Below are 13,623 nucleotides of genomic sequence, written 5' to 3'. Positions count from 1 at the left end.
GTTTGTCTGTCTTGGTGTCGAGCCCCGATTGGGGCTCATGACCAGATGTTTTTTCTTTATATGAAAGTTGCTGTCCTGTTCATTTGGGGCGCCCTCTCTGACGAGAGGTCGGGTCTGTCATTTGTCAGTCATAATCTGTATTAGTAAGTCCATTGTCACTATTTACATATATTTACAAATTTAATCTTAATTCCTATTTCTATGTACAATATATACAAGGCCTCTGTCAATCCAGGCTTATTACAGCAGATTTTGCCCTATTTCTAGTAGTAACTGTCTAGTCCCTTCGAAGCTGAACTTTTATAACCTGGTTTCGGCCGGAATATAATACACCATCTAGGAGCCTTTGATCTCGGCCGCTGTCATGCAACGAATCCTCTACTGTCCTTTCATCTCCGGGGAAACGCATTTGTTGCTTAAGGTATTCCTAAGCAATGACCCAAACAACCTAACGTTACTTCCATTCCTATCCTCCGCCCCCTTCTTCAAGGGTGCTCGTCCCGAGCAGCTCTATGGTCCGTCGTTCGTTGGTCCCGCCATACGATATAGACAGAAGACAGCAAGAACGAGACAATCTTGGGATAGCCGCCGCCAGAGAGAGTTGAGATCCAACCACGGTCAAGGATAGTTGAGACTTCGCATTGGAGTAGAGATAATAATTGTAAGTTGTGTAATTGTGAGCGTCCAATAAAGATTCGCTAAATCCGAGAACCACGTAAAGCTATTTGTCGCGTGACATACCCAACACGTGACAATATATACACACACACACATATATAGTTTTGGTTCTCGAATTAAAGGCAGTACTAGAAGAACCGCCTGGGGCACGCAGTAGCGTAGTTGGTTGAGACACTATGCTACAAGCCGGAAGGTCGCGGGTTCGAGTCCCGATGAGGTGTTTTTTCAATTGACCTAATTCTTCCAACCGCACTATGGCCCTGGGGTCGACTCAGCCTCTAAGAGAAATAAATACCGGGAATCTTCATTGGGGGTAAAGGGCGGCCGACGGGTAACGCTGACAAACTTACTGCCACCTGTGAGCCGATTGTCTAGATAATGTGGGACCCTCAGCATCTTACAACCCTATAGGCCTCCATGGCCTCTTACAGGGATAGCTTTTACTAGAAGAAACGCCGTCTCTAGACATCTGAAATATCAAATGGCAGTAGAATCTAAAGGTGACTGTGAGATTATACTTTTGAAAATATTAACAGCAAGTAACTTTTGAAAAATTGATGGCACTACAGAGATTGATATTATTTGTTCTTGTATTACATTAGCTAATTACCATTCTCACATAAACGTGATCATCTTAGTAGGCCTAATACGTTATGTAATGCTTTCAAAATTCAGTAATTTAAATTTCGGTTTCATGCAAAATAATAATGGCACTGTTATACTCGCGATAATTGTAGTGTGGAACCTAATTTCAAATTTCATCCATCATTTTCTGATATGAAGCGTTGTAGAAGGAATTATGCAGACAAACAATCTTACTGCTGACTGTATTTATTTAATTTGTGGTTTTAGCAGAACAACGAATAAACAGTTCAGAAGCCTTCATCCAAGAAACCTTATGTTCTGTTTCACGGAAGCTGTTCTATAACAATATACACATAAACGTAATTATGATTCTGAAATAATGGAGTTCTTACACTGGGAGATGTAATTTTCCGTCCGTCACCTTCTTCGATAGAATTAAATAGGCCTGCATAAATATTACAGACACTAAATGATTTGTATTCTTGAAATTCGTCATTAATATCATGCCATTGCAGGCTTCCGCACTTCCGGTCTTCAGGAATACCAACATGATGGTGTAAAGTTGTGAGGTATGCTTTCGAATTTTGTATGACGATACAGATTAGAAAAATATACATTTGTTGATTTATCTGTTTATGGTAACATAAAAATATTTTGGCGTGCTTACAAGAACTTAAGAACTATAATAACCCTGTTGGATGGCGACTTATCTGCAGAAGCTACAAAAGATATTAGAATCTATCTGTATTTTCATTCGAAACTCCGAAATAAAACTCCTACTTTGGACTCTGGATGAATGTGATGACATTTCGTGGCCCAATGTCCGAAAACATCTATTTCTGTGTTTCCTGTTGTCACGACGCAGGCTTCTGTAATTCCAGGGTGCACACGAATATCCTGCATCAGCGTAACACCGGGCCCAGAACCGCCCCGGAGGCTTCTACTCCAGTACCTGGATCTGACGGACTGCCATGCCGTGGAGGACGGAGGACTCCGGGTCATCGTAAGGAATTGCCCACAGCTGGCCTATCTCTATTTGAGACGCTGCGTCCAAATTACAGGTGAGGCATGGAGTCAGTCGACAGGCAATTCTGACACGTGGGACTGAACAAAATATGTAGGTGATATTTTTCGATACCCCTCAGCCCCTGAGAGAAATGAGTACCAGGAATCCTCCTGCGTGTAAAGGGCGGCCGGCGCGTAAGCTCACCGCCATCTGCGAGCCGATTGTCTAGAAAATGTGGGAGCCTCGACATCTCACATCCCTATGGGCCTCCAGGGCATGTTACAGGGATAGCTTTACCGTTTTTTTACCTCATCCATTCTAGTTTATTCTCCTAGACATTTGATAAAATATCAGTTAATTATATTCATATCACCGAACCATACATGAGAAAGCTTTCGGTTTTAGATGAAATTGTTCTATCCATAAAACATTATTTTCATGAGCTACCTCTCTCCCCGGGGTTAAAGCGGTAGGAGCGTGAAGCTGACAACTCACCTCCAGTTAGCCCCGAGGTGAAGAAAACGTGGATCTATACATCCACTCCCCCACACGCCTTCATGGCGTAGTGCTTAATTAGTTAAGCACAGGGTCAACTTTACGTTTTACTTCATTGCCACTAGTTATATTATTAAATTTGTAGTCATTTATTACAATTTATACACTCTACGTTGTGAGTTGTTCCTTTGTTACGTCATTTGACTTGCTTTCTTCTTTTTCTATGTACTTCTCTTATACCCTGACACCAGTTCCTGACATGCAACTGATCAACAATTTTCCCATGTTGCCTCTGCAGCCTCTCAGATACCTTACACTAGAACTATCCTTTTCGCATTAACATTCAAATATATGCAGCTATATTTTGTAGACGTATCTGCTAGCATGCGACGTGTTTCTGTGTTGCAGACGCTGGCATAAAATACGTACCAAGTTTCTGCTCAATGCTACGCGAACTGAGTGTATCCGACTGCACCCAAGTAACAGACTTTGGCCTATACGAACTGGCCAAGCTAGGAGCGACACTGCGGTACCTATCAGTGGCAAAGTGCGACCAAGTGTCAGACGCTGGTCTCAAAGTGATCGCCAGGAGATGCTACAAGCTGAGGTACCTTAACGCTCGGGGCTGCGAAGCAGTTAGCGACGATGCCATTACCGTCTTGGCCCGGTCCTGCACTCGACTCCGAGCTCTAGACATTGGTAAATGTGACGTCAGTGATGCAGGACTGAGAGCGCTCGCCGAGAGCTGCCCGAACCTCAAGAAACTGAGCCTCAGGAGCTGTGATCTTGTGACAGATAGAGGCGTACAGTGTATTGCATATTATTGCAGGGGACTACAGCAGCTTAACATTCAAGATTGTCAGATATCCCTCGAAGGTTACAGAGCTGTTAAGAAATACTGTAAACGATGTATCATCGAACATACGAATCCAGGTTTCTTCTAAAGGATACTTCAATCAGTGTTGTGTAACTTTTGCTCCATACACAAATCATGATGCAGCTGTAAATGCATCATCTGTCGTTCTTTTTCACCAGTTTGAAGAGTTTCAATAAAAAGAATCGTGTCAGTTCTAAGACAGGCCTATAAGGGCAGTGTTGTTCCATAGGTTTCATTATAACCCCTTATTGATACTTCCTTACAACAATGTAGGCTTTGTGGTACTCGCAGCAGTGGTTATGAAGAGTTCTGTCGCCCACAGTATAACGCTATGTAGTCTGCTGAAAATCAGCTTTCAATGGACTACATATTATGAATATTCCAGAGGAAAGAAATTTTCTTCCCTCCATATAGTTACCTTTTCATTAGTTGGCACATGGCGGAACAATCCAAACGTTTTGATGTACAAGGTTAGAATCAGCAGAAGTCAATTTGAATGACTGGTCACGCGGTAGGGCACGCCCCACATAAATATACACTCTACTATTTCTGGCATCCCATAGGAAATATGCTTCTGAGTTTCTTTACCTTCAGTTGTCTGTAAATTGGAACATCCACCGTCTTCCAAGTTTAAACATGAAGACAACTGAATTAATTTCAGACAAGAAAGGGATTGACCGGGTCTTCCCTTACACTGTGTGATCCTTTGTGTCCAGTACATTGGTTTTTCAGATTACCCATATGAAATACGTAAATCTATTGTTCACTGTGGCGCTGTAATACTCTGCTCTCTTCTGTAACGTAATTTCTTATTGCTTAGCAGTGCCATCAGCAAAATTTGCACAATCTCAATTAGTCCATTTTGCTCATTCTGTCTCACAAAACCTGTCATATTTTCCGGATATCTTTCCAATAGCTGTCCTCTACTAAAGATAAACTTACAAAAATTTATAGTATCACAAACATATCTGATCACATATATACCAAATTATGTTAAGTCCTGCCTGTAAAAAAAAATCATAAATATGATTGCAGTATCACCGCTTACAGAAAACAACCCCAATACAGTTTCACTACTGTTATCAGTCTCATTTTTATATTGAAGAGACGGCAAAGAATATGGTGGGTGTAGAACTGGTCAACCTTGATGATTTTGCTGTTCACTTAGGGACACACTAAACTTCAGTGTAACAACAGCAATGACCCGAGTTCTCCAAACATCATGCCGATATTTTCATCTTAAACAGTACAGAGGAGCAGAACTTGGCAATGCCGCGCCTCCTTTCCACTGCGGGATAGTATGTTCGTAATATGCCGGTTATGTGATATGAATTACGTGGCCACGGTGACAATATAGTGCATCTCAGCACTACTTCAACAGAGGTGGAGAGCTTTAATTCTCAGATAGTTGGAATGAGACGTAGTTAGGAAGTTCCATAGCACGTCATTAATCTGTGGTGTTGGCCTAATTGCATGTTCACAGTTAACAAGAATTAGTCTCCCGTACATGTGTACGTATAAACTGTGCAATCGAGGAACGTGTATGACACATATCAGTCCAAGAATTTCTTGGTATCGCAAAAATGGTAAAGTGGCTCACTATTTTGTTTAGCGTGTAATTTCATGCAAAGAAATTCGCTTAGGATCTAAGTGGTTTATTTTACATCCCATGCGGTCAGAGACGAAATATAACACTTGGAAGTCATTTAGGAAAGGTAAATTGTGATCCACTTCACTCTAGGTTGGGCTGAAGAGACCACCCACACTGTTTCATGGAAAAACCACTTCCACTTCCGGTTGTAGTGGATCATTTAGATTCAATTTACACCACGTAGATATTCGCTTGCTGCTATCATTGTATTTTCTCAATTTATTCTGCGATCCTGTAGATGGATGCAGCATGCTCCTTCGAATTGTTGACAAACTTCGCCCAGCCTACATGACAGTACACGCCTGAAGACAGTACACTTCATACTCACTGCCGAGAGAACCTAAAATCTTTTCAGAAGTCCTGTTTCCAGGTTCTGCTCTTCTTTCTCAGAGCATTCTGTCTGGCACCCCCTTACTTACTTGCTAACTTATGGAGCTGAGCCCTTCTTGAGGAGAAGCCAGTTCTGCACCTACTGGAGAAATTCCCAGCATCTTACGGAACCCGAAGGTTCATTACCGTGTTCACAAGAGTCCTCCACTGGTTCCTATCCTGAATCAGATCAGTCAAATCCATACCATCCCATTATATCTCTCTAAGATCCATTTTAATACTGTCCACCCACCTATGCCTTGGACTTCCCAGTGGTCTCTTTCCTTCTGGCTTTCCTACCCCATTCGTGCTACATGCCCTGCCCACCCCATCCTCCTTGACTTGATCATTCTAATTATACTTCGAGAAGAGTACAAGTTATGAAGCTCCTCATTATGAAGTTTTCTCCAACCTCCTGTTACTTCATCCCACTTCGGTCCAAATATTCTCCTAACACCCTGTTCTCAAACACCCTCAGACTATGTTCCTCCCTTAATGTGTCTGGCCCCCCTTATTTAGCCAAATTGCCCTTTTTTAACATTGGACATATAAAATCAACTGCTCAAGCACTCATCAAATTTACGTAATATGGCAGTAAAGTTTCCTTAAATATAGCTCAATGCTAATATTTATAACTGTAGTTCTTGTTGTTCTTCGTTCCCATTTTCTTCTCAGTGGTACTTCTGTGGCATGATACATTGTCCCCATGGAAGTGTAGCTTTTAACGCTGCCCTCTCTAAAGCACTGAAAAATAGCCAGTAATTTCTGTATTACACAATTTGTCAGGTCCGCAGGCATCACTAATAAATATAGAATACCATACAGCAATACTCGCTTTGTACATGCTAACTGTTTGTGTGTACAGTTTTCTAAAGGTCAGAAAATAGCAACCTAATTTACAATTTATTTATAAAATATTCTCTCAAGTGACTAGCTGTTCCAATGTCACAACCAAGCTATGGAATTTTAGGGAAAACTCTCCTTAATGATCATTAGTCAGGAGAAGATTCTTATTAGTAAATAAGAGCCATGAATTGCTTCATGTCACTCTGATCCACTACATTTCATTTTGCAGTAAAACCCGCAGTGTCATAGTTTCAGAGTAATTTGAGTCCTGAGGTATGTGTGATAGTGGTTCGTAAAACAACACGAAAGAAGGAAAGGCAATGTTGATTGCACTTCAGAACTTGAAAAGTTTGACTGCCCTGAAATTACTGGACACATAAGTAAAGATCAATTGTAAGTAATATTTGTGAATAATGTTAGTAACTGAGTTGGAACCCTGATATTTTAATATTGTTGTACATAAGTGTGTAATTTTATACAGAAAAAATACCACATGCTTGCCATTTGTTATAATAAAAATATAATAAAAACTTTCACATGTTGTGTTTATTTTAATAGGCTTATATCTCTAGATTCTCTGCCCGGCTTCCCACTAGAGAAATACTTCAAGGCCAAGCATCTATATTGAGAGATTTCTTTGCAGACAAATGATACACACAACTTAACAGACATATAAGTAGCTGCAAAAATTAATTATCAATGTAAACATCAGGCATTATATATACTTAGCATTTTGTTTAAAAATAGGCTATTTTTACAGCTGTTTTCAAATTCCTTTTCAAGCTTTTGACAAATCCTCCATCCGCCCACTAAAATATACCTATAAGCTGCAACTAGAAGTGCAACAAGCAGGATGAATTTTGGCCCTCTCTAAAATGAGGGATAAATTATGATAAGGATGATTTAACGTTCAAAAAATTAAGTGAATGCCGTTTTACAGAGTGAAAGTATGACATAAAGCCATCAACTTATTTTGTACCAGACCACTTAAGTGATTGATCACAGTTCTGTACAAAATGTTAATCCATGTCTGCAGTGTGACTCTTCACTCTTGTACAGAATATGACTCTTCATATGGTCGTCATTGTCAGTAATTGGCTTGGGCCTGCACCTTGATGATGTCACAACCGTCGTTAATTTTCAATGCATAAAAGCAGCACATATCCAAAAATAAATCTGTGAGAATAACAAAGCAGACTGCAGGAAACAACTTAGGTTTATAAGAGGTAAGAATAAAGTTGTCCCTGTACCTAATTAAGCATGACGCCTTGAAGACGTATAATGAACAGGAGGTATAGCTCTATGCATTCTTAACCTCGGCGTTAGAGTAACGTGAATGGTAAGCTTCATGTCCCAACTCCTTTGCATCCTGGAAAATAACTCCTGAAACTCACAGGATAAAAGGCTGGGTAGGTCTCAGAGTAGCTCTGGACATGGTGGCAAAGAGAATATCTCGGACCCAGTCTACTCATTATAGTCATTTGGTTTGATGTCCAACCCAAATACAACATTACATTCAGCATTTCGCACGAACATAAACGAAGACAGCATTCCCATTATGCACTCACTTCACACAATGAAAATAATAGATATTTTTTAATTCTGACTAGCTGTCCAGAGCCTTGACTAAAGATCCAACAATTTGCAAGCCTTAAAAGTAAATTTTAAGTTCAGTTTATGTACATGAAATGAGAATTAAAATTATTCATCAAATGGCACATAAATCTTACGCTGTCTGGACGAACAGGATTGTTATTTTCATCTTGCGTTGCGCAATAACCTATTAGTAGTTCCGAAGGTTTTAGAGTCTTGCACTCGAATTTATGCATGCAAACGTTCGTTTAGGAAGGAAAACAATTTACTCTCAAAGGGAGTTCCGTGAAACTTTGTCGAGTAGTTCAATACTATCTACACTACGCAATGTGTAAATATCACCACTACGCAATGTGTATGTAAGTAACTACACGAAGCAATGTGTATGTAAGTTGCTACACGACCCAATTTGTGTGCATGAATGAATGAATGAATGAATGTATGAGGGGTGGGCCTTCTCGGCCCTTGCACCGCGACCTACAGTGGTCTATTGTGCTTCCCCTTTTAATTATCCCTTCAGCAACCCCGCGCTTCGGATGAAGCGTAGGATTTTGAGTGTGGGGACGTCAAAATAGTCACTTGATTCCATAAAGTAGTGACCCAAGTGACGTAGTCTTAAATAAGCTAATGCCTCACATTCACACAGGATATGTGTGGCTGTTTCGTTTTCTTCCTGACACCTTTCACAAGTGGGACTATCACTTAGTCCCAGTTTGAATAGGTGTCCTTTGAGGTGGCAGTGTCCTGTAATTAGTCCTACCACCCATCGTAGCTGGTTCCTGTTTAATTTCAACAGTTCCTTTGCTCTTTTAATGGAAGGTCCTCGTATGAGTCCCTTCGCTTGCCTGAGTCCAATTAAGGATCCCCAGTATTTCTTGTGTTTCATGTTAGTCCAGTCCCTGATTGCCTGTTTGGCAACTCCTATAGAGATGCTACAGGCTGGTTCAGGTCCTATGAACGGATGTTCAGCTCCAGTCTTAGCTAATTGGTCTGCTGTTTCATTACCAGCAATACCCTCATGCCCCGGCACCCATATCAGTTGTACCCTGTTATGTTTGGCCAGTTCCACAAGGGTTTGGTGGCAAACCCAGGCCAATTTTGAATTGATCTGGTGTTTGTCAAGCGCTTTAAGTGCGACTTGGCTGTCAGTTAGAATGTAGATGTTCCTATTTCTATGGTTCCTATCTAAATTCTCCATGTCTGTAAGTGTGTGTAACTACACGACGCAATGTGTATGTAAGTAACTACACTACTCAATGTGTATGTATCTACACTACGCAATGTGTGTGTAAGTAACTACACTACGAAATGTGTAAGTATCTACACTACGCAATGTATGTGTAAGTAACTGAATTAGGGGACGGGCACAAGACTAACCTTGGACAGGGCTCTTAAAAATTAAAGAGTTTATCCTAAAACGAAATTTCTTTTTCACTTCCTTCTACGAAAAGAATATCGTGAACTTAGTTAAAGAACGTTCAGAAAAAGAAAAATAGTTTAGAGGGGTTCAATGAACCGATGCAAACACCGTTATTCAGCACGCTGTTCAGAATTTGTGAAAAACCTTAAACTCAAGTATAATTATTGTGTCCATGATATGTATGCCGTGTCCGTCTTGTAGTGCACTCTTAACAAGATTTTAGTGTACAAAAATTTATTATAATTGACGAATATCTTTAAATATTTTTTAAATAATTTTACAATGACATAATGGCAAGCAATGCAATAGATTAACGTAAATGGAGCACCTGATGATGGCACTATGTTGCCGAAACATGTTATGAAATAACAGGTGAAACTGAGTGCACTACAAGACGGACACGGCATACATATCATGGACGAAAATCAGTGCAACAGGACGCTAAAATACAACATTATAATTATTGTGTTCTTGGACACAATCCATTGTCCTGTTTTTATTTTGTTTAAAATACAACGTTTCGGAGACTAGATTCTGTATCCGTCTTCAGGCAAAACAATATTAAGTTGGGCCCATTCGACACAGCTAGTCCCTACCTCCGGACACCAGCACCAAACATTTAGATCTTACTTAAACCCAAACTTCGCCGCGCATAGTTCAAGCGGTTAGTCACTGGCTTCCCACCTCGACGGTCCGGGTTCGATCGCGGGTCTGGTCAAGTGGGATTTGTGGTGGACAAAGTAGCGCTGGAGCAGGTTTTCTCCGAGTACTTCGGTTTCCCCTGCCAATCTTCATTCCACCAATTGTTCCACAATCACCCTCACCTATCATCTGGGGATGGTACAATAGGCCTGAAGTGGCCGCAGTACAAGGGACTTAGTTCCACCCCACTAGCAATAAAAAAAATAAACCCAAACATTAATAAACCTTGCCCATCAACAGCTGAGACAACACTAGCTAATATTTTCCCCAGACTGCACACTTCTTGGCATAGTGCTTACCATATGAAGGTTATGTTGCATTGATGGTACCGCTGATAGTCTACCGACCGAATAATGAGATGCAAGAATCCAAGGATGGAAGTGAATATCTCTGTTTGTCCCTTGTTTGTACGAATTTGACTGATAGAATATTAACCTGAATCTGCGTTGTGGGTGGCCAACCCATCGTTCACCATTAACTCACCTTAGGCAATTTATCATGGGTTTATTCTTGGGCGGGAACTTTATATTTCTCTTTCTCCTGAACTATGTGATACAGCATATAAAATTCTTTATTAGATTTATCAGATGCGAAATGGTACCACCATATTGTTTTGGTCAACTCCCTTACGTCCCATCTTACATATTTTCTTCCGAAGTGCCTGAAATCCCAGAGACTTTTGAGAAGTCTGAGAAAGAAATTTACAGAGACAATCACTACTGAACAAACTAACTGATATTAATGAAACTTGGTTTCAACATTATGCCACTGCAGAGCAATCCGTTCTCATACCTACCAATTCGGAATCATTAGTAGTAATAACGTAGTGGCCAGACGAATTTCTAAGGCCAGAGCAATTAAAGCGCGCGTAATATGGGATCCTGACATTTTGTGTCTTAACAGATATTCGAGACGCACTCCGTTTTCGTAAAGCTAGCTTCTGTAGGATGGGAAAAAAATATCAAGGCAAGAGTTCATTTTGGCAGCAAAAAATGCAACGACTCATTGGACGTAGGCATGTGCTTTCATTTTTGGAAATATGCCATAAACAATCTTATAATATCCTTTTTAAAAGCTTATATTAAAAGTGACAAATATGGTGACTATCAGAACATTCTTGTGTTGTTACCTCAGCTTTCAGGTGCAGAACGGTAGGGGAAATTGCAGACAGAAATACCGATAAATCGCGCTGAACAATGTATACTTCCTAACGTACGTCGTTTATATGGAGGCACGCGTAGTTGGTTGAGGGGCTATGCTACAAACCGGAATGTCGCGGGTTCAAGTCCCGATGAGGTCAATTGGATTTTTTCAATTGACGTAATCCTTCCTGCCGCAATATGGCCCCGGGGTCGACTCAGCCTCTAACAGAAATAAGTACCAGGAATTAATTAAATAATTTTCCTGGGGAGTAAAGTGCGGCCGGCGCATAAGGCTGACAACCTTACCGCCATCTTTGAGCCGATTGTCTAGATAATGTGGGACCTTCAGCATCTCACAACTCTATGGGCCTTCACGGCCTGGTACAGGGATAGCTTTACCCTTACTTTTTTTTACTTTCTACTCCGTTTATAAATGCAAGCATTTGAGGGAAAACGCGCATCAGTTCTTTACAGAACGTATTGTAGGGCCAAGTGATTTTCAGTAGTTAATTTATTGCTCATATTTGAGAAACAAGATATAGATAGATTGCACTTTGGTAATGACTCAGAGACAATCGTGCAGGTCTGTATGTGCGACATGTTAGAAAGTCTTATGCAAAATTATGAATTTATTAATGGCAGGCCCACTGTTGGAAGAGCTGTTTCACTTGTTTTGCGATTTTCCGTAATTCCATTACACCCCGAATTGAATTGAAAATATGTTCCTATAGATTTTTTCTTAATTTAAATGATAAATTTGAAGGTAATATTTAAATTGCAAGCTGTGATTTGTCATTAAATATAAACCTTAACTACAATTTTCATAACGTCCACTAAAGCCGTAAGTTGTGTGGTTACTACGGGGTCTGCCCCACAGTCTTCTTTCCTTTGTCTCGCACGGGAACGATGATTCTGGATTTGGTGGTTACTGTCACTCCGCATCGAAGGACTGTACCGTATTGTTTGCAGAGTTCTGGTTTGTCCAGTTCTACAGGAAAATCCACTGCTGTCAGTTAATGGTGAACCTTTTGTGAGAAATGATCGACTAGACGCGCCATCCAGGCAGACTGAAAGCAGAAAGAATTCCTGCACCTGTGCTCCGGGGCTAGAGTCAAGGTTGGAAGTCTTCCTTCCATTTCGCTCTCATGCCATGCAATTTAGCTAAAGCGCGCGTTCATCTATTTTGAACACGCAAACACAAAAGCCGGTCAATTTAGCATAAAAATACATGACACGTCAGTCTGAAGTATCTGACAACCTGAGTTCGGTCCTCCTTTTTTAACGGTAACCGACCGAACCCAACAAACTCACCTATCGTTTTAATAGCATCGGCCGCGTTAGCTTTTCTTTCGTGTTCAAAAAACGAAAACCATTCATACAGTAACTTACAGAGTGCAAATTCCAACATCTCTCACATGATGGCAGCACTTGTACAAGTAAACATATTTGAATGCGCTATTCTTGAAGTTCTGAGACATATTAAAAAATTCCGGGGTGACCGCTATGATAGAATAAGATGTTTACAAGAATGTGCTACAGAGGGTAGGATATCAATGCGTAAAGTCAGTTACAGAGCTCTTAAGGTTAGAGGGGAAAAAGATTTGTAAAAGGCATCTTTTTTCCCCCGTAGTTGGGTGGAGCTAAGTCCACTTGGTACTGCGGCCAATTCTGGCTTATTGTACCAGCCCCAGATGATGAGGGTGACTGTAGAACAATTGGTGGAATGAAGACTGGCAGGGGAAACCGAAGTACTCGGAGAAACCTGCCCCTGCGCCACCTTCTCCACCACAAATCCCACATGATCAGACCCGGGCTCGAACCCAGGCCGCCACGGTGGGAAGCCAGCGACTAACTGCTTGAGCTATGGCGCTGTCGAAGATGTCTCTTACTTCATAAACAAAATTCCTGAATTTATTTTAAAAAGTGAATGTAGAAAATATTAAGATATATACTCGTATTAAAATCGCGGGGCGACTGCTTCGATAGAATAAGTAGTTTATAAGACTATGTTACAGAGGGCCGGATGGGCATTGCCTACGCATTTTTTGTATATACATTTATTCCTTCAAAACAAAACAAAATCTGAATGTGACCATGGAAATCATCGGCGTCGAAAGGACTCCGTGGTCATGACGGTCATGACAAACCAAGGTAATGAACTGTAGGTTCGACATTGCTTTATGAGATTTGTGTCAACAGGTAAATAAAAGTTCGTGATAATGTCCGATATAATTTTTATTGGGCCGGTCACGGTAGCCC

At 40.8% G+C, this 13,623-nt stretch overlaps 1 protein-coding gene across 2 annotated transcripts in view; it reads left to right on the top strand.

Annotated features, from left to right (window-relative positions):
• The window catches only part of LOC111862033 (F-box/LRR-repeat protein 7), a 138,250-nt gene extending 132,391 nt beyond the window's left edge, over positions 1-5,859 (top strand). For both annotated transcript variants that reach the window (XM_023847090.2, XM_023847089.2), the window contains exons 3-4: positions 2,145-2,324; positions 3,173-5,859. In XM_023847090.2, coding sequence (XP_023702858.1) covers positions 2,145-2,324; positions 3,173-3,708 — 716 coding nt within the window. In that variant the 3' untranslated portion in view covers positions 3,709-5,859. The remainder of the gene's footprint in view (positions 1-2,144; positions 2,325-3,172) is intronic.
• The last annotated feature ends 7,764 nt before the right edge of the window (positions 5,860-13,623 follow it).

This window comes from Cryptotermes secundus, unplaced genomic scaffold (genome assembly GCF_002891405.2).
Source record: "Cryptotermes secundus unplaced genomic scaffold, Csec_1.0 scaffold181, whole genome shotgun sequence".
NCBI classification, from domain to species: domain Eukaryota; kingdom Metazoa; phylum Arthropoda; class Insecta; order Blattodea; family Kalotermitidae; genus Cryptotermes; species Cryptotermes secundus.
This window is presented reverse-complemented; position numbering and strand designations above follow the sequence as displayed.